General features: G+C 37.5%; 1 protein-coding gene across 1 annotated transcript in view; it reads left to right on the plus strand.

Annotated features, from left to right (window-relative positions):
- Positions 1-22,969, plus strand: part of LOC115222592 (nidogen-1) — a 173,238-nt gene that overhangs the window by 64,071 nt on the left and 86,198 nt on the right. Inside the window, exons 3-4 of the mRNA XM_029792880.2 lie at positions 9,883-10,085; positions 18,538-18,629. Coding sequence (XP_029648740.1) covers positions 9,883-10,085; positions 18,538-18,629 — 295 coding nt within the window. The remainder of the gene's footprint in view (positions 1-9,882; positions 10,086-18,537; positions 18,630-22,969) is intronic.

Genomic DNA, 22,969 nt, shown 5'->3' on the forward strand with positions numbered 1-22,969 from the left:
CAACAACTTCCAGGGGTGTATATTTCATTTGTCACTGTTATTTAGGACATTATTCCTGTGTTTGTACTGGTTTAGCTTTAGGGTTTTAGAGTTAGGTTGCAAAAAAGTGAAAAATGAAGAAATTGGAGGAGGGAGGGGTAAGGGGGGGGGGCGGAATGTAAAAATTCCGATTTTTGGCAATTTTCTGGAATCTCCGTATCTGAAAAGCTGGGTTTTTGGCAAAAAAAAAAATAATAAAAAAACCCCAATAATTTATGAGAAAATGGGGTGGGGCGGTGGCAGGAAGTCTTTCCAAAAATAGTAGCTGAAAAACAGGAAAAAAAGACCTAAAAAGCAGTGGAAATGCACGAAATGGTGGTGCCATGAAGTAAACATGCTTCAGACACACACGTTTATTCATACAAACATAACTGAGATGAAATATGTCATAAATAACAGTGACAAACGAAATATACACCACTGGAAGTTGTTGTTGACAAACAACGACAGTAATTTTATTCAGCTGAATACACGTCATTGATTGGTTGAAATTACCAAAATACGACAACTTTAACATGAAATAACTTCATAAATATAAGTTTTTCTCAAAAACACTAAGAGTAAAAGATGTTTTATTATATGACACATTCTACCAGTGTCCGAAGTTTGAAAGTGTTTAGTTACAAAAAATTAATTTCTCGATTTGCCGTTGAAAGGGAAAAGATCCTAGAACTCTGATGCAATGTCTGTAAAGTTCTCACTGTAAAGTCTGTAGGTTGTCTATTAGAGAAGATATAATAGAGAAGCCAATGCAATTTCACATCCTGTGAGGCTGAAATTGATAAAAACGAATTTAAGAAGTTTATTGTTTCAAACATACTGCAATGTGTGTGCAGGTGATAGGTCAATAGTTGAGTTTTCAACCTCTGAAAGAAGAGTTGTTTGCCATATATCTGTCTGTCTGTCTGTCTATATCATCATCATCCTCTAATGCCTGTCATCCATGCATGTATGAGTAGGACTGTTGACAGGAGCTGGCCAGGTAGAAGTGTATCCCAGGCTACTGTGTCTATTTTGACAGGGATTTTATGGCCGGATGCCCTTCCTAACACACAACCACTCAGCAAAGTGGACTAGTGCTTTTTACATGGCACAAGCACAAGTCAGGTCAGCTTTGGCAAGGTTTTTACAGCTGGATGCCCTTCCAAATGCCAACCATATTACAGTGTGGACTGGATGCTTTTAACACGGCACCAGCACTGGCATGGTCACCAAGTAACTCATAAGACAAGGAATTATGAGATGAGCAGCGCTACTGGAGGTGGAGCTTTTGTGTAGGGATGATGACAGAGAAATAGAGAGGCAGAAACATGTGTCTTGCTATAGAGGAGGTACATGGTTACCCAGTGAGAGAGAGGAAATGCAAGAGAGAGGAAAAGATAGAGAGAAGAAAAAGAGAGGGAGAGAAAAAGAGAGAGAGGCACAAGAAAGAGGAGAGAAACAGATATGCTGATGTAAAGGTGATACTAGTCAGGTTACCTAGTCAGAGCAAAATCAAGAGGAGAGAGAGAGAGAGATGGGGGGGGATCAAGAATGAAGGCAGAAACAGGTATGCTGCTGTAGAGGAGATACACGGCTACCCAGGCAGAGGGAAGAGAGAGAGAGGGGAGAGAGAGAGAGCAGGAGAGAGATGGTGGTAAAGTGTCAGGGTATACTCACAAGAAATGGAGTTCAGAGCATAGATGGGATGGTAGAGGAAGGAAATGGCGGCAATTGCCAGGGCACAACCCTAAGGTACAGAGGTCATAATATATACAATAAGGTATTGTCAAGAAGGTGTGAGTAGGGAGTGGGAATTGCTTTGACTGGTGAAAACCTGGGCAATAAAGATGGGGTGAGTTGGGGGATTCAGTGATACAGTGCTCAGGGCAATGAGGGAAGGAGAAGGGGAGTGGGAGATAATCATAGTGTATGAAAAAGAAATACAAGGCAGAGAAACATGTAGTTTAGAAGAGGAAATGTAATTCCATAATGGTAAGATTAACAAAAAAAAACTCCATCTGGCGAGGGATAAATATTATTTAATAAACACAATATATATATTTATGCTATGAAAAACATCTCAGACAGCATTTTTTAACACATCTGGTGCCTTCATGCAGTTCTCAGGCTATTAGTAGCTCACAAAAATATACATTGCTTTTATTAAAGAATATATATATATACACACAAGGGTGTGCTGAAAAGTTCATGGTTTTAAGGGTATTGCAAAAAGGGTTGGTTGGAGGCCCAACCTTCCAAGTTCTTTTACAGGGCTTAGAAATACTGAAGGACCCCTGCAATAAGTGTGTGAATCTGAGACAAGAATATGTTGAATAAAATCCTGTACTTTTTTACCCAAAGCCAGGAACTTTTCAGCACCCTCTCGTATATATATCCTTAAATCCTTAAAAATGTTTTAGCCCGAAGGCCGCGGCCATGCTGGGGCACCACCGCTGAATGAGCTACGCTAATATGTGAATCCACCTCTGATACATGGCACTTAGTCAACAAGGGAGGTCATTCTTCAGTACTTCGTCCCATATCTTCCTGGGTTTTCCACTTCTACATGCTCCATCAGCACTTCTTCATGGTGCTGTCAGCATCCATCTGCATCACATGACCAAACCAGCACAGCTTTCTCTCTTGCACACAGCATCTAATTCCTCGTATGCCCAACCTCTCTCTCAAAAAAACAAACACTCTGTTGAGCATGTACACTTTCATTACACATCCATCAGAGCATACCAGCCTCATTTCTCTCTAGCCTTTTCTTGTCCTCTGCATTCAGGGCCCACATCTCATTAGTATGTAGAACTGCTGTCTGTATACATGCATCATACAATCTTCTTTTCACTCAGAGAGAGTGAAACCTTTCATGGCCAACAAAGGTAACAGCTCTCTGAATTTCCTCTTTGGATCTTTCTGGTCCTAAGCCTGAAGACACTAACCACCAGCTTATTTATGTTGAGTTGTACATTCTTCCCCTAGGAAAGATTTTGTATTTACGAGCATATACCTATCCCCGTGTCAAGTGAGGATGCAGTCAATCTGGCTGGTGTGTCTCCCATATTCATAAGTGATCAGATGGTTGACAAGTTTTCTGATGTCGGTGTTGCAGACAAGTAAGCCTTGAGCATTGCAAGACTTTGGCAGCCTTGTCCCCTCCTCATTTCTGGGGTCAAAACTGTAGCCACCATGCACACCCTGAAATCCATTGGAGTATTTTTCCAACATGTCCATTGAAGTCCTCTACCTTTTTTTCGAATGCCGTTGTCTTTCATCGTCAAAAGGATCCCCAAAAGGGATTCATAGACGTGGTCCTTCTGAGTATTTGCGAGTCTGGCAAGCAGAGACAACTAACACAATTACATCAAACAAATTTATTCTTAGCTTAATAATCCTATCATATACCCTGACTACCTCGATCACCTTATCCACCCATTTCTCTACTAGTAGAATACCCATACCTTGTTGCCTACCTGGAAAAATTTGTATCTATGCCCATTGCCTGTAAGCAGTCTAGCTGAGACCCCCCATCATTGTACCTCTTAGACACATCTACCTGTCTCCACTCAAACATCTCAACTATCTCTCCAAATCTCCAAATCTACCTTTTATAGCACCAACATTGGTTGTGCCAGTTCTGAGCTTGTAGAACTAAAGAGAAGATTGTGGGAATATTTTTGGCTTCTAGAAAGAAATGGCTACAGGCCCTTGTGCTTTGGTAGAGAAATAATGCTACAATTCCAGTTTCCAATTTCCTCCATCCCATAACCTTAATGGCTAAGCACATACATTATAAGAAAGCACACAGGTATATGCCCATATTTCTGAATAGAGTACGAGCATATGTGCTTGAGTCACTTTCACTGAGGTGGTGGTGGGGTGGGGTTTGTGTTAGGGGCATCTGGAATCCATTGATATCACATGACAAAATGTCCACCATGAAGTTAGAAACGAAATTAATTTGTCAATCAATGGAGAAATATTTGTTATCCATAATCTGAAATACCTATGTATTTCCCTGAAGGAGAGAGAGAAAAATTAGGTTTGGTATTATTCACCTATTGTTTGAAATAAAGAGAAGGAAGGATAGCTGGCTAGCTGGACAGGTAGATAGAAAATGCACCTGTTGGCATTGGTATATATATATATATATATATAGAAATATGTGTGTGTGTTGTTTGCGTGTGAGTGTAGGGCTGGCCCTAGGGTTGCTGGTGCCCCAGGTAAGCTGGACTTCAGCTTCTTCAAGCTGACCATTGTGGAAATTTCCTTGTCCTTGTCCATGTCCTCCTTGGCACCCCCTGCACTCGGCACCCTGGATGACTGTCCAAGTGGCCGGTACCTTGGGCTGGCCCTGTGTGTGTGTATATACACACACACACACACACAACACATGTATGTATGTATATATATATATATTTATGTCAGGTTACTTTCAAGTGCTACTGGTAACATGTAACCCAGTACAACCCGTTGCATGGTCGGGTCATCGGCGACTAAACCGGCAACCCCACCAAGCTTGCTTGGTGAGGAGGGTGTTTATCGGATACCCTGTGGGAGGAAAACCAAAACCCGTCAAAGGGCGGAGGAACTCTTGAGAGTCAACAGCCATCCAATAAATGTATCATGCGAAGGGACATAGAAATAATCGGACTGAATACCCGATCGCGCGGTTAAACCATTGGGAGTGAAGGACTCCTAGCCTTTGTTAGGGCATCCTTCTAGGAGAAGGTAACTCAGGTAACTGGGATAACTCCGACATAAAACCTGTGGCTCAGTGGTTACCGATGATGTTGACTTGTTCTTCTTTTCGGATTATGGCTGCTGTTGCTTAGTGAGTGGGATTGACTCAGTGCATAGCCTTTCCTCACTTTAAAAAAATTCTTCTTGCACAGGCATTGCACGATAACAACATGGATTAAGCTTCGTGCAGTGGCCATACTCGATAACGAGGGGCAACCACCATGTATATATATATATATATATATAGATAAATATATACATACAGTTGAGGTGTATTCTGTTAAGAACGTATTAGAGTACAAAACAGAGCTTGTTCACCCTTAGAAATAGCAGATAGCCAGCAATATTATGGTATGCTACTGATTCTAGTCTTAGGCATTCCTCGTTCATGAAAAATAAAAAAGAAAGAATAAATAGAGTCCAATAGAGTCAAAAGTAAGAGGTGTATGACTGTTTAATGATCACTACATATGTTTCGATACAGCATAGAGCCACATTTACACAGGATTTAAATTCAAAGGAGCCAGATGGATGTGACAGCATCGAAATCAAACATTTACTGACGGAGAGAGAGCGATTATATATCACCTGAGGAGATACATCTAGGTCCTATCATACAGGTAAACTGTTACTTAATTGAAATTTAAATCCTGTATATATGTGGAGCTATGTTGTATCGAAACATGTGTAGGGGATCATTAAACAGCTGTCGAGGCAGGGTCCCTCTTACTTTTGACTCTATTTATTCTTTCATTTATATATATATATATATATATATATGGGCATGGCTGTGTGGTTAGGGAGCTTGCTTCCTAGCTATATGGTTTCGGGTTCAGTCCCACTGCGTGGCACTTTGGGTAGGTGTCTTCTACTATAGCCCCGAGCTGACAGGAGCTTTGTGATTGAATTCGGTAGGTGGAAGTTACTGCTGTGTGTGTATATGTGCGTGTAGGTGCTTGTGCCTCTCCGAAAGAGAGAGAGGATATATATATAGACACACACAGAAATGGATAATATGGTATCACTACAATCGTTTCATTAAGAGATTTTATAGTATTGTAACATTGTACAGGCAGGTACATATGAATTGCAACATGTACAAAATACTGCAAAACACAACAGAGAAACTCTCCCATCATTAGGTTGTACAGTAACCTGGCACATTTGTATTTGTTTTGCTCACTGAACAAAATGTTTGGTAGCATTTCTTTCAGCTTTACGGTTCTGCTGAGGTCGACTTTGCCTTTCATCCCTTTCAGGGTCAATGAAATAATTACCCGTTGAACACTAGGGTTGATGTAATCAATTGGTACCCCCACCCCAAAAGTTTCAGGCCTTAGTGGAAGGGCTTATTATCATCAAATTAGTAAATGTTAATTTATTAGCAAGGATTCTATCTTGAGTTTTGCTGACAAGTCTCGTCAAATTTCCAAGAACCTGAGCCTTTCTTAGGATTCTAACAGAAAATAGGAACGTACTCTTCTGCTGGTCAACAATGTCGGTTTCAATTCCAATCTCCTTCAGTCTTTTGGGTAGCATTTTGGGTGTTGCATTAATTACTGCAGGAATAATTGTTGTCTTAACAGCAGCAGTAGTGGTAGTAGTAGTGGTAGTAGTAGTAGTAGTAGTAGTAGTAGTATACCCTTTTATAATTGACAGCTCATCATTGGGGTAACTATTATACTTATTCACTGGAACTGTAAATTCAAGTCCATTTAGCCAGACACAGCACATTTTCTCTTGTATAAAAAAAATGGATTATGTTGTCCTATATACACTGTCCAAAAAACAAAACAAAAACAAAACAAAACAAAACAGTTCAAAAGAAGAGAAACAAATCAAATATTTATTTATAGTTTGAGTCATTAGTGTTAATCAACAATTATCTAATGCTAAGCAGAAATGTTCCATCTCCAACTGTTCATTAAAGACTGCAATGAGTTCTTCATTATCTTCATATTTTGGGTGTGTTTCTTTTGGGTGTGTTTCTTCAGGTCTGTAAACAAGAAATATGTTGATGTTCTTTGGTGATTAAGTTTTTAAAATAACATCTTAGATAATGTTTAAATAATGTGTTGTGCAATCAAGAACTTGTGTGCAAACGAGGCAGTTGCAATGTGGTAACTTGCTTTACAAGAACTAGCAGCCAAATCTCCCTTAAATTATACCTGTTAATTTAAAAAATGGAAGGACACATTAAATAATGTAGTCTTAAGTGAACTAAGTTTGAATAAAAGACAGGTTAGTCATGGCTGGAATATCCCTGACCATAGGTCTGCTGGGCTAGAGTGGACCTTGGGCTAAAAATGATAAAGATCAAGGACTTATGGATTGATCCATAAACCCTTCTACTAGGATAAAATTTCAAAGCCACCATTTTACATCTTATATCTTTACTTCTCCATATAAACCATAAAAATAGATTAATGATATGTCAAAACAATGAAATTTCTTTCTGATCTCAGAATAACATTCATCATGATCTCAGCAGACTTTGTAGCCTTTGGGTTCAGACCATTTAGATATCACCATTCATAGGATTTCTTCAAACTTTCATTATGATAATAATAATAATAATAATAATAATTATCATCTTTTAATGTTCGCTTTCCATGCTGGCATGGGTTGGACGATTTGACTGAGGACTGGTGAACCAGATGGCTGCACCAGGCGCAATCTGATCTGGCAGAGTTTCTACAGCTCAATGCCCCTCCTAATGCCAACCGCTCCAAGAGTGTAGTGGGTGCTTTTACATGCCACTAGCACGAGGGCCAGTCAGGTGGTACTGGCAATGGCCACGCTCAGATGGTGTTTTTTACATGCTACCTGCATAGGAGCCAGTCCAGTGGCACTGGCAATGATGATAATAATAATAATAATGATGATAATAATAACAACAGCAACAACAACAAGAACCCTGTTACATTTCCAGTCACTGTTTGTTAAAAAAGGAAAAACAAAATTTTTTTCTTGGTTAACAACCTCCAACAGTTTTTGAACAAAAGTCATTTGAATATTCTGTTAGCATTTAAGCCAAACATATCTGGCCCAAATATTCTATCTATTCTATCTTCAAACTGGCCAGATCCAGCCTCTCACACTTACCATATAAGATAAACAACCATACCATAAAGATCTCAAAGCTGTAAGATAAGTCATGATTAATTCAAAACAATATGGATAATTATGAATTCCATTTGGCAGAGTAACCCGAATGCTAAATAGTAATATTGAGGTTTACATTTTCAGAAATCCCTTCTCTAATAACTTCATATTCCCAATTTTAACTGCAATTAGCGATGGATTAGAGTTTCGGTAATGAAAATCTTTGGTGGAGGATATTAATAGTACTACATCATTCCTCGGTGAAACATTTCATAATTAACTAATTGATACCCCAATTTGTTCACTTTAAATAGTGGCAATTTATAAAAATATAAATCATTTCAAGAAACAATTAGTTGATTAGGAACAGTTATTGATAAATGCATAAAGAAGTATTAATTTAGTTGCATGGAAAAAAAAAAAAAAGGTAAAAACATTAATTTTAAACACCTAAGGCTAAATCTTAAGGTACATGTGGTATTACAATATATAGAGTAATTTGCTCAGGAAAAACGGTTATGTCTGCTCTAGTTCTGAATTGATGTCAATTGAGCACGTTTTGATTGTGGTTGACTTTACTTTAAAATCAAAAATAATATTTTGTAACAATGGCTGATTGTCATATCTCTAATGCTAAATGTATTTTTCTGTAACATATTAAACCATTTAGCATTCAGATTACTTTGTCAAGTGTAATATTTATTTATTCACATTACTTTGAATTAATCATGAATATAATCTTATTGCTTTGCGATTTCAATGATGTGATTGTTTAGTTTTAGACTGGTAATACAGGATATTATTAAGTTGAATTAATTTCATTTAAAATATTATAGACATTCTAACTTTAACCTCTTTAGCATTCAGATTTCTCTATCAAATGTAATGCTTTCTTTATTCTCAATGTTTTCATTTAATCATATATTATCTCAGTTTTGAGATTTCAATGATGTGATTATTTAGTTTTAGAATGTCGTTGTGGGGTAGGTGAGAGAGGCCAGATATGGCCAGTTTTAACACAAAACATGTAGAATATTTGGACTGGATACGGCTGGTTTAAATTCTAAAGGGTTAAACCAGCCATATTCAGCCCAAATGCCCTGACTGTTTTATGTTCAAACCAACCAGATCTGGCCTCTTGCATCTACCCTACAATGTCATTCTAAAAACAAAGAATCACATCATCCAACTCTTGAAGCTATGAGATAATGCCTGATTAATTAAAGACAATGTGAATTAGAATGCATTACATTTGATAACCTGAATGCTAAAAGGTTAAACTGGCCTAAATACTTTACCTGTTTTATATTCTAACTTGCCAGATTCAACCTGTCACACTTACCCTACAATGTCATTCTAAAAATAAGCAATCACATCGTCAGAATATTTCAGCTATGAGATAATGCATGATTTATTCAAAACAATGTGAATAAATAAGGAATAAGGAATTTGACAGAATAATCTGAATATTAAACAGTTCATACAACAAAACATTCATCTCGTTAAGCTGCTTTAATAAGGTTAACTCAGTAATGCTACTGAACATTGTAACCAGCATTATTAATTATTTTGACTAATAAATGAAGAAAATGAAATTCAGTGGTTTTCAACCATTTTTTTTTTTTACCTAAGGACCCATTTATTTACTATTTTATTCTGGTGGATTCCCATATCCATTTGAGGCTTAAAAACTAGTTCTATACAAATTTCTTTCAAAATTCCTATTTTATTTTTCACACATTGTGTTGATTGAACCTTGTAAAATGTCTGAGAAAGAAACCCAGCTATTTCTTGCCATGAATACATCTAAAACAGTTTTTTCTGGGTACCTTAAAATACTTTTGTGGATCCCCAATTTGCTACTTTGCTTGTGCACCCCACCCCCTAAAAAACAATGAGAACCATTGTTGTAATATATCAGACTTAAGGAAAATACTTTGACGATTTGTTTGATCTTCTTGAAGACATTTTCAGTTGAATCATCAATTTTTTCTTTTTTCTTTCCAGACAAATACTTTCCAGGTTGTTATTGCTTCCAGCGGTGATGACTCATTTGTTCTGTTCAATTATGATGACAAAATTCAATGGATCAAAGGCGAAGGCAAGGGACCACATCCAGATCCACCTGCACAGATGGGATTCGACTCAGGAGCAGAGCATTACCAACGATTGCCTTATTCTGGATCAGACGAAGCAGCTAACGTAGCAAAGTATTTATTAGTTTTTATTTAAGTCTTCCTTGTTTCAGTCACTGGAACTGTAGCCAAGCTGGGCCACCACCTAGAAAGGTGTTTTAGTCAAATGAATCAACTCCATTGTTTTTATTTGCTTCCTATACCAAACTACTAAGTTCCTGGGATGTAAACAAACCAACATCAGTTGTCAAGTGGGGATGAGGGATAAATACAAACACACACACACACAAACACACATACTTATATATATGTATGTATACACACATATAAGTGTGTGTGTGTTGGCCTAACACTAAAATATGTTGTTTGGCATACTTTATCAAAAAGGATTTTCATCAGAAAAATGTGAAGTTGTTACCTTGATTTATACACCTTGTATACTATGTGTGTGTATAGGTATGTGTGTATGTGTGTATGTATGTATGCATGTGCATACATATATATGTTTCTATCTGTCTGTATGTATGTATATATATGTACATATGTGTATGTATGTATGTATATGTATATATGTGTGTATTTATGTATATGTATATATGTGTGTATATGAGTGTTTGTTATGTAAAATATTTGTCTACATGCATACACACACACACACACACACACACACACACACACACACACACACACACATATGTAACATATTTATGTGTGTCACTCAGTCTTCTGCTAATATATCAATATTTTCTGCTGATGTTATCAATATTTTTTTAGTTTTTTTGTATTCCATCAGTTATTCTCCCCCAGAAGATTGTTAATCTGTCAGCTTTTGGATAAAAGAAAATTCTAATGTCACTTATTTCAAGAACGACAAAATATACTGAGAATTAACCTTTTTCTTTTTGTTTAAGCATCTTTACGTTTAAAGAATCCTCCAAGCATATTCAGCTTGGTGTTCTCTGAGTAAAGATGGACTTCAACCCTGGATCATTGAAAATCTACACTTCATTCAAAAGAAGCCTATCAACTAGATTAAGAAATTAGAAAATTACTATTTCTAAATCTCACAACAAGAGATATTCATCAACAGTACTTTGGAGTAAAGATTGTTTGCCAACATAACATAAAATGGCAGTGCCCAGTCCTGGTTTAGGATAAATTTGGCAGCACCACCTATAGCCAAACAATTATTCTGTGCTGATGAAGGGAAATAACCTGGAAATCGTGATACACAGATATTGTTCTGAGCTGGGTTGGGGTGCTAGATTCCCTTGTTCGAAATATAAGGACTCAGATTGTGTCATATAGCCAGCTGGAGACGATGTCTCCTGGGGCTAAATTACAGCAACATTCGTCCTAAACCAGGACTGCCATGTTATGTTGGCAAGCAATCTTTATTACAAAGTACTGTTGCTAAATATCACCCGTTATAACCGTTGTAAGATTTAAAAATAGTAATTTTCTTATTTATAGATCAGTGACTAGTTGTCACTTTGAAAACTATATATTTCGAACGGGAATCTGGCAGCACCACCTCTGGCTGAACAATTATTCTGTGATGATGAAAAGAAATAACCTGGAAATCGTGATACACAGATACTGTTTTGAGCTGAGTGGGGGTGCTAGACCACCTTGTTGGAAAATATAAGGACACAGATTGTGTTGTATAGCCAGCTGGAGATGATGTCTCCTGGGGCTAAATTACAGCAACACTTGTCCTGAACCAGGACTGCCCTGTTATATTGGAAAACAATCTTTGCTCCTAGATTAAGAAATGTTCTTACACATAAACACCATTATGTTCTCATAAAACATTATAGTATTTATGTGTTCTCTATATCTTAAATGAGTAAATTTTGTTCATAATTTGTAATTCTCTTTTTGTATCAATCTTTTGCACATTCTCCCCTTTTGGCCCCTATTACTAAATTGGGTCCACTCCCCCATTCTGCTATCGCTACTTTTCATCACAATGCCAAATTGCTTTATCCTTTACATATTGTAACTTGTTCGTTGGTATGTTGCTATATTTTAAGTAATCCACTTTCTGTAAACCGTAAATGCATTTAAATAAAGCGTATTTAGGAAACAGGATTTAATTACAACATACTGAGACTTAATTAATAATAGTTGACAGTAAACAGGATATTGCAATAACTGGTTTGGCAATTAGTAGATAACAACTTAATTAATTTCACATCTGTAAATACAATTATTTGCTGCCTAATGAGTAAAATGAATGTATGAATTTGATTTAAACTTGTCTGTGTGAATGCTTGTCTGTGTGAAGATAGTATCTTTCATGGGATGGGGGGGGGGGGTTAAATGCATATAGAAAGAATTTTCAGGATCTTTTGAACATTTATTCTTGGCAAAGGTAAATGGAAGAAGCGTCATGGTTTTAAAAATTACAAATCAATTTTAAAAAGCAATAAATCCTGGGATAATATGGGTTAAATCTGTGTCATTGCAGTAATTGATATCAAGGTAATTAATTAGTATCTAAGTAAGGCATGAACAAAGACAAAGTAAAAATAATTTCAAAACACAAAAACAAAACAAAATGAAAATAGTGAATAAAGTACAATGTAATTAATGCTGTGGACGGAAAGAAAAGTTGACATTTCAGACAGTGGTCTTTCATCAAAACAGAAGGATGGAGAAAAGAAAAGAACAAAAAAAAAAATAAAAAGAAAGAAGAAAGAAAAACATTATGTCAGTTGAGATGAGTAATATACTTGAAGTCCATTAATTTTTAAATGAGTTGATTTTTGGAGCAAAGAAGAATGAGCAAAGAAGAATGAGCAAAGAAGAATGAGCAATGGTGAAAGAAATAAGTACAGCAATCATGGGAGAAAAATGAAGTTTGTGTGGAGTAAGGGTGTGTATGTGTGAGTGTGTGAATGACATGCATAGGAGAGTATGCGAAGTATACAAACATAAATACACACAGGCATGCACACACACACACACACACATGCACGCACACACACACATACACACACTGTTTAGTTGTTTTAGTCACTGGACTGTGGCTACGATGGGGGTTTGCCCTGAAGGGTTTCATTGAACAAATTGACCCCAGTACTTACGTATTCTTTTTTGTCTGGTACTTATTCTATCGGTCTCTTTTGTTGAACCACCAAGTTATGTGGACATAAACAAACCAATTGTCAGTTGTCAAGTGGTGGCAATGGACAAATGCAGACACAAAGGCACCACATGCTCCTCTCAGCTTCAGCCTACCAAATCTGCTCTCAAGGTTTTGTTTGGCCTGGGGCTATAGTAGAAAGCACTTGCCCAAGGTGACACAACCATACAACCATTAACCATGTGATTGGGAAGAAAACTTCTTTCCACACAGCCATGCTGATACGTGTGTGTGTGTGTGTGTGTGTGTGTGAATTAACAAGGTTGTGTGCAAATGTTCGTCAATATAATTAATGAGTAAAGTAGATTGTTATTGGGTAATGTGTGCCAAGTCTTCACAACATGGGTGTGTTGGGTGTTTGCTTGAAGTATGCTTATGTATGTGTGTGTGTGAGCATGGTAAAGACCCCCTACAATCATGAATGATCATGGGACTGCACCTAGAAAATTCCCCTCCAAGGTACAAGTCTGGGCAAGGTTGTTTCTATGGAAGACCAGTTGTCATCCATGCCATACCAGCCTCCACTCTCCATGCCACTGATCTTATCCAAGGAGAAAGACAAAAGCTGATACAACTTGGCACCAGTGATGTCACAATTCATTTCTACAGATGAGTGAATTGGAGCAACGTGAAATAAAATGTCTTGCGCAAGAACACAACACACAGCCCAGTCAGGGAACCGAACTCACTACCTTATGATTGTGAGCCTGACGCTCTAACCACTGAGCCATGTGCCTTCACTGTGTGGGAGCAGAGAGGGAGTTCAGTGTGTTAGCAAAGTTGTATGTGAATGTTATAGTGTGCAGGGTGAATATATAAGTTATGATGTTAGAGAATGGTATGTGTTAGGATTTATTGAGTAAATTTAATCTGAAAAGGTGTCAAAGTGTGTGTGAATGTAGGAACAGAGAGAAAGAGAGAGTGGTGGGTGAGTGGTAGTGTGTTTGTGTATGGAGTGTGTGACTGATTGGATAGAGAACACACATGGTATGGGGATGTGTTTGCATATCCAGTGTGTGAGTAGAGAAGAAAGCAGATGGCAGGGGTATCATGTTTATGTATGTAGTGTGAAAGAGTATAGAGAAGGCAAGATGGACGTTGCAGAGAAGGGAGGTAATGCACAATGCATGTTTGTATATGCAGTACTTGGGAAGATGGAAAGTGGGGTGGCCGAATACAGACTGTGTATGAGGGAAGTGATTTAGCAGTATGTAAATTAGTTACTAATTTCAGCATGAGCTAAAATAGGAATGGACATTTAGTTGTTGTTCACTACGAAGCTTGAAAATGAGTTCTATGGTGTTGTATAATCTCTCAGACAATGAGATCCATCAGCAGATGGAAGACCCCTGAAGATTTAAAATGATTGGTCAAATGGCCTCAGGTCACAGGCTTAAGGGATCTGCTGTGATCGTGCTGGACATCCAACAAAGCTTCTTCAAAGGATAAGACATGTGGTACCCAGTCTTTCCTATGTACAATAAGTGACAAAGTTGGCATTTAAAGCAGCAGATGACATTTTTGGACATATAAGAGGCCATGATGTGGAAAAAGTTCATTTTAATTGAGATGGGTGGAAATGCTGTTGAAAATGGTGGAAAGGCTGATGGAAATGTTGTAAGATGATGCATTAAAGGGGTCCAGTGACAGGGTGGAAGGTGAAGGAATTAGGAAGGTATCTACTGATGGCAAAAGTATGATGCAGAAATGAGGATGTGTGGTGAAAAGCGAGGGCTTACTCTTCTTTTATTTGTTTCAGTCATTTGACTGCGGCCATGCTGGAGCACTGCCTTTAGTCAAACAAATCGCCCCCAGGACTTGTTCTTTGTAAGCCAAGTACTTATTCTGTCAGTGTCTTTTGCTGAACTGCTAAGTTATGGGGACGTAAACATACCAACATCAGTTGTCAAGTGATGGTGAAGAGGGTGGACAAACACACACACAAACATATACATACATATATATATATATGTGTGTGTATATATATATATATGATGGGCTTCTTTTAGTTTCTGTCTATCAAATCTACTCACAAGGCTTTGGTTGGCCTGAGATTATAGTAGAAGACAACTTGCCCAAGGTGCCAAGCAGTAGGACTGAACCTGGAACTATGTGTTTGGGATGCAAGCGTCTTACCACACAGCCATACCTGTGCCTATAATTGCAATTAATGTTAGTGGACAGTTGGTGGTAACTTGACCGAAGGAAGAAGTGGAACGTATGGTGAAACTGATCCTGAAAATCAGAGACTGATTATATGACTGTGGATTTGGAATGAAGCATGATAAGATTAAATCAAAGTGAGAGAAGGTTCAGTGGATTTGTAAAATCAGAGGGGAAATGGATTAGGGTGGGAAATATGCAGAGATGTTGGAGAAGGTAGATGCAAATTCTAAATCAGTGTGGAAGAAGTTGGTGAAAGCAGGTGAGCTGCTTATGGGTAAGGGAAGTATTTCATTCTAACTTTATTTGTTGACACAACCAATGTAGCATATGTAAAGAGTAAAGTGTAAAGACCCCCTTCGGTCATGAATGACCATGAAATTGCACCTAGAAAGTTTGCCATCCAAGGTTCAAGTTCAGGTAAAGTTTATGGAAGACCAGCACTTGCTCATGCCATACCAGCCACCCGTCTCCATGCCGCCGATGTTATCCAAGAGAAGACAAAGGCTGATACAGTTTGGCACCAGTGATGTTACAACTCATTTCTACGGCTGAGTGAACTGGAGCAACATGAAATAAAGTGTCTTGCTCAAGAACACAACACACAGCTAGGTCTGGGAATTGAACTCACTGCCTCATGATTGTGAGCCTGATGCTCTAACCACTGAGCCATGTGACTTCATAGAATTGATGTTTTATTTTATGTACTTAAGTCTGAAAGATGGAGAGAAATATCTTGTGAAATTACATCAGCGCCTGCATTTTAGGTTTCATTGTCATCACCATTGTCATTTAACGTCTACTTTCCATGCTGGCACAGGTTTGACTGAGGACTGGTGAGCCAGGAGGATGCACCAGGCTCTAATCTGATCTGGCAGAGTTTCTACAGCTGGATGCCCTTCCTAATGCCAACCACTCCGAGAGTGTAGTGGGGGATTTTACAGTTCAGTCAGGCTGTTCTGGCAACGACCACACTCGAATGTTGTTTTTCATGTGCCAGTAAGGAAACACTGGCAATGATCATGTGTGAATGGTGCTTTTTACGTGCCACCGTCACGGGAGCCAATCTGTGGCCCTGGCAACGATCATGCTCAGATGAGCTTTTAACGTTCCACTGGCACAAGTGCCAATCAGGCAGTACTGTCATCAGCCACTTCAGCGATTTTGATTTTGATCTCACTTGCTTCAATGTTTCCATATCCTAATTCTTTATCTTAATTCAGATTAAGTGTTTTAATTATACAGTCTCTTAATTATTCAGCTATTAGTCTTCTTCTACAATTTATTAGAACACATAATCAAAATCTAAAAGAGAAAAGAGAATATTTTCCATAATGGTGCAGGAATGGCTGTGAGGTAAGGAGCTTGCTTCCCATCCACATGGTTCTGGGTTCAGTTCCACTGCATGACATCTTGAGTAAGTGTTTTCTACTGCCTTGTGAGTGGATTTGGTAGACGGAAACTGAAAGAAGCCCATCGAGTATATATATATATGAATTTGAGTAACTGTTAACATAATTTACTTCAAGGTATGGATGAATTAAGTTTAGTTTTAACTTCCCCATTCTTATAAACATCAAAAGTGGATATTTAACTCTCTTTGACCCTAACCCAAACCACATGTGTGCGTATGCTTGCATTTTCATGGATGCTTGTATGAGTGAGTGTACACATGCCATGCAGCTTATGCAAGGATGTTTATACATGCATATTTATTAACAGTTATTTTTACTACTTTTCTCACTGCATTACGTGTCCGTTTCCCTTTTATTCCCATCTGTGATTTTATTTTTGGTCTTCTGTGTAAACGAAGGTATTTCCTTCATTTTGCTGCTTTCTATGAAATGAGAAAATACATAATGGAACTGTTATTTTAACAAGTTGTGTCTATTCATTGTCTGATGAGAGACATCTGCACCGCCAGATGCTCCTGAACCAGTTGTTGAGTGTCGCACCTGTGACGGATCGATGCATCGAAACAATTGTCGTAATTAATAATAAATTCTCGTATATTCCATCTTCTGTTTTATATATAAACTAGCAGTATCGCCCGGCGTTGCTCGGGTTTGTAAGGGAAATAACTATATAAGCATTTTTAGAGATGTAAAGTATAATAGCCATCTCAATATGGCTAACCACAAAGGGGGGTGTTACTGTAGCTTTTTACATTCTGAGATTTAATAATACATTTTTAGAGAGTTACAAAAAATGGATTAAAAATGGGAAAAAATGATGGTAAATTTTTTTTTAAATTGTAGACGCGCGCTAATACCCAGAAGGGCTCAATATAAATCATGACTATAAGATACCCGCTTTTGGTTACACTGCATCGCAAAATGTGGGAGTAGTTAGGAATCTAATTCGTAGGAGACAGACACACAACTTCACTTTTATATATAAAGATTTGTGTGTTTGTGTCTGTGCTTGTCCCTGCACCATCGCTTGACAACTGATCTTGGTGTGTTTACATTCCCATAACTTAGCAGTTTGGTAAAAGAGACCAATAGAATAAGTACCAGGCTTACAAAGAATAAGTTTAGGGGTTGGTTTCCTCAACTAAAAGATAATGCTCCAGTATGGCCACAGTTAAAATGACTGAAACACATAAAAGAATAAAAAAATATTTATTATGGGTTTCTTTCAGTTTCTGTCTACAAAACCCACTGGCAAGGCTTTGGTTGGCCCAAGGCTATAGCAGAAAACTTGTGTAAGGTACCCTGCTGAGAGACTGACCTCAAAACCATGTGGTTTAGAAGCAAACTTCTTACCACATGGCCTCACCTGCTAAAAATAATTGTATGAATAATTGTATGAATATATAAATATATCGGAAAGAGCCAGACTCCCCTATATTTCTGAATGTTTTATACTGTGTTGAAAAGCACAGCAGATGCACGGTTTTAAAGAGACAGAAATATTTCAGAACCTAACACCATTTGTCATATCTTGTTAAATATTAAAATTCTATTTACATCATAAAATAAATTGAAAATAAATATTTATATTGCCAATTCACTCACAGAATAAACATAATTAGTCGCTTAACTCTTCATGATCTGAAATATCCATCAACAAGTGATGGTAATGGTGGCGGTAGTCGTAATGTGTTTGTAGAACTGTAACAGTGAAGTAGGGACGATCACAAACGTAATTAACAAAACACATTTTTGCCTCTAAATCTCTTAAAATTTTTATTATTTCTTTATTTTGCAGCTACTCCAATATTGGCGTAAAAGGCCAATATTTATACCATATTTCAGACAAGTATGGCAAACAAATCAGAGGCCCGCCTGAAAAGGAAGAAAGTAAGTAATGTTAGAAATAAAATTTTTATTAAAAAAAATGATAAATTGTTTGATAAAATTTGTTTTATATTTTTGTAATTCCATTTCCCTACGTACCAATCAGGTTTCTGTCATGGAAGGAAAACATCTCCATCTTAAATGTTTAGCAAATATGTTGAATCATTGTGGCAATAAATAACACTGACGTCATTTGTACACTTTTCCTGATATTTTGACTGCATACTGGAAAAATGGATAAGTTTTTCTCAATTATTATTTTGTGTGTGTGTGTGTGTAGACAGTATTTATTAACCACATCAAATTCTGCCACCTTTCAAAGGCTATGGGAAATTTCCTCCTTCCTCCATCCCTCCTCTTCTATCCTCGTCTATCCTCCTCCTCCTCCATCTTGCTGCTACCATACTCATCCTCTTCTTTATCACCCCTTTCTTCTACTCCTCCTTCCCTCATCCTGTTCTTCCTCCCCCAGCCCCATTTTCCCTTTACTCTATCCTTTGTCTTTCTCTTCTTCCTCATTCTTTCCTCCCCACTCTGCAGATCTTTCTCTTTCTCCACCACATCCCATCCACCCTTTTTCCCCTCCCCTCCTGCACCTCCCTTTGCTCTTCCTTCTTTTGGTCCTTTTTTCAACACACACCATAAAGTTAATGACAAAACCCATGAGTGTAATTAACAGACGAGTGTTCTTCGTCACAACACCAAACTATTTAACGAGTTCCACTATCCAGTCTTTCAGTTATTATTGCTAAACTGATTTTCTATGATATTGATGAAGATCACTTATTGATCTCACTAACACATATAGATTGGTCATTCAACTCCTTGTTATTTGGCCCTTCTTTTTTTTTTTTTCCAGCTAACCTTTTCAAAACCAATCCTTGAGAACCCTTTTATTAAAATGTCCAAATATTTAATTTAAATCTTGAACAGTAAAATCATTATGACAAAGATTTGCAAATTCTAGCCTCCGGCACCCATCTCCAGCCACCTCTACCCTGCCTCTACCCTATCTTTCCCTCCTACCATCTCATTCAGTTCATCCCCTACTTTAGCTGCTCTTACTGCAGTTATCTTGCTCTACCTATCTCTAGTCTAACTATTTTCCACCACCAACACAAGACTCTAACCTATTTCCTTTCCAGCTACAATATATTCTCATCATATGATTTTAACGACACCTAATTCACCAATAATTTACTCTCAGATGTGTTTCCACAGAAAAAAAAAATCAAGAACAACAACAAAAAACAAAAAAACGTGCCATAAATTATTTAGTAATATAGAATAAGAACAACCAAATTGTTCAGTCACATGATATATATAGCTAATGTTCACAATCAATTATTTGGTAATTATTACTTTACGCATTCATAAAAAGAGACCTACAAAGCATCACCAAATTCCTCAATAGAGAATAAAAATATCTTTTTGGTAAAAAAAAATTACTTCAGGTTATTTACTGTTTAAAGAAAGATGAATTTTATTTACTTGAAAATGAGAAAAGAGTTGTGTTTAATATTTGATTGAAAGTTCTCCCCACAAAAATTCTCTCTTCAACTATTATCTCTTCTTTGTTATTATTCATTAATATTCATAAAACTGCATCAATGAGAACAGCTAACACAGCATCTGTCTGCAGGCATTTTTATGAATATTTTTTTTTTCTCATACTAATCTAGTCAGTGGTGTGATGTGAAATTGTTGTTGTGTAGCTTCAGGTCAGCTTTGATGAACAGAAGTAACAGACAGATATCATGTGGTGTGATATGTTGTTACACTTGGTAATTAGTATCGGTGATATGGTATTAGATTTTGTAGTCACAGTGTGTAATAAATACCAACTGCACAGTGATAATGCGTTGTGCTGTGAAATAAAAAGTTAAATAAAAAGATGGATATTTCATAAAGATTTTGAAAAAAGAATAACCAGAACGCACACACATAAAACTTATAAACAACAGCATTTAAATAAAAATTGGGTTGAAAAACACTTTTGGATGGAAAAAAGTCAAAAGTTGCCCATAGGATTTGAAGCCACATCTTCTGTAAACATGATAGAGTTTCTGCAATTGGACTAAAGTTAATCCTTTGAATTCCTCTGTCCATTTTGGAAACTTTGTTCTGACTAATGAGAATTTTATGTTATTGACGTCAAAAGAATGTTTATAAATAGTGATCTCAAAGTGTATAAAGTTATAAACAATAGCATATAAATAGCTGATAAGTTTCTAAAATTGAGAGAGAAATTCAAAGGATTAACTTTGGTCCAATGGTAGAACATCTGCCATGTTTACAGAGGATGTAGGTTCAAATCCTATGGACAGCCTTTGACTTTTTCTATTCAGAAAGGTTTTTCAACCAAACATTTACATCATCATCATCATCATTACATGATATTGTTTATAGCCTTATGTATGTGCTTCAAGATACACTATTCTAAAAAAGAGTTATTTTATGTTCTCTCTCAAGGTTTATAAAATTCTTATACCATAAACAATGTGTAGTTCTTGTTGGTAAAGATAAAGTTTCTAAAGTGTAGAGAGACATTAAGAGGATTGACTTTGGTCCAATGGTAAAATGTCTGTCATGTCTACAGATGATATAGGTTCAAGTCCCATGGACAACCTTCAACATTTTCTATCCAAAAGAGATTTTCAATCCAATATTTACAAGATATTGTTTATAGATTTATGTATGTGATTTGAGAAATACCATTCCAAAAAAGAATTATTTCGCATTCTCTCAAGAGTTTACAAAATTCTTATGACGTCAAAAAATAGTAATATTTCTTTGGTCTTGTTTGTTCTGGTAGATTCTGTAAGAGTGGAGAGCAGCCTGGTGTCAGAGGTTTCACAGGGTCCCTTTCTGCACATTATAAGCTTTGATACTTGGCTGTTATTTATCGTGGGAGACATTCAACATCCAAGAATCCAATCTCAAAATCCTAGCTGTCCCCAGCAGATTAGATTTTTGGGAGCTTGCTCTTCTGTCATGTCAATTCTGATTTCTTGAACTTGGTTCCTAGTGCTCCGAGTGCCCTTATAACTACTGGAATGACCTGCACTCTCCTGATAGTCCAGATTCTTGCAATTTCGTCTTTTAGTAGTCTGTACTTTCCAATCTTTTCTAGTTCTTTGTCACTTATGCATGCATCCATTATTAATAATAATAATAATAATAATAATGGATGCATGCATAAGTGACAAAGAACTAGAAAAGATTGGAAAGTACAGACTACTAAAAGACGAAATTGCAAGAATCTGGACTATCAGGAGAGTGCAGGTCATTCCAGTAGTTATAAGGGCACTCGGAGCACTAGGAACCAAGTTCAAGAAATCAGAATTGACATGACAGAAGAGCAAGCTCCCAAAAATCTAATCTGCTGGGGACAGCTAGGATTTTGAGATTGGATTCTTGGATGTTGAATGTCTCCCACGATAAATAACAGCCAAGTATCAAAGCTTATAATGTGCAGAAAGGGACCCTGTGAAACCTCTGACACCAGGCTGCTCTCCACTCTTACAGAATCTACCAGAACAAACAAGACCAAAGAAATATTACTATTTTTTGACGTCATAAGAATTTTGTAAACTCTTGAGAGAATGCGAAATAATTCTTTTTTGGAATGGTATTTCTCAAGGCCACGACCGGATGGTGTTTGTTATGTGCCCACAGCACGATGGCGAGTGATGCGGTACTGACTACGGCCACGTTCGGATGGATTCTTGTGTGCCACCGGCACTGGTACCACAAGGATACGAATTCCATTGATGTTCATCTATTTTGATTTGTTTTGATTTTATTTGATTTTCACTTGCCTCAGCAGGTCTTCACAAGTGTCACAAGAAGGAAGGTATGTACAGGTGGACTGACTACGTCCCAGGTAGGGCCCACGGGTTATGACCTGACTAGTCTTGCCGGGTCTTCGGATGGTGTTTTTATGTGCCACCATGTTCCCACAGCACGGAGGCCAGTCGATGCGGTACTGGCTACGGCCACGTTCGGATGGTTTTCTTGTGTGCCACAGGCACTGGTACCACAAAGATACAAATTCCATTGATGTTCATCTATTTTGATTGATTTTCACTTGCCTCAGCAGGTCTTCACAAGTGTCACAAGAAGGAAGGTATGCACAGGTGGATCGACTACGTCCCAGGTAGGGGCCACGGGATATGGCCTGACTAGTCCTGCCGGGTCCTCTCATGCATAGCACACTTCCATAGGACTCGGTCTTCAGTCATTTCCTTGGTGAGACCTAAAGTTCGAAGGTCGTGCTTCACCACCTCGTCCCAGGTTTTCCTGGGTCTACCTCTTCCACATGTTCCCTCAACTGCTAGGGT

This window comes from Octopus sinensis, linkage group LG20, assembly GCF_006345805.1.
Source record: "Octopus sinensis linkage group LG20, ASM634580v1, whole genome shotgun sequence".
Taxonomy (NCBI): domain Eukaryota; kingdom Metazoa; phylum Mollusca; class Cephalopoda; order Octopoda; family Octopodidae; genus Octopus; species Octopus sinensis.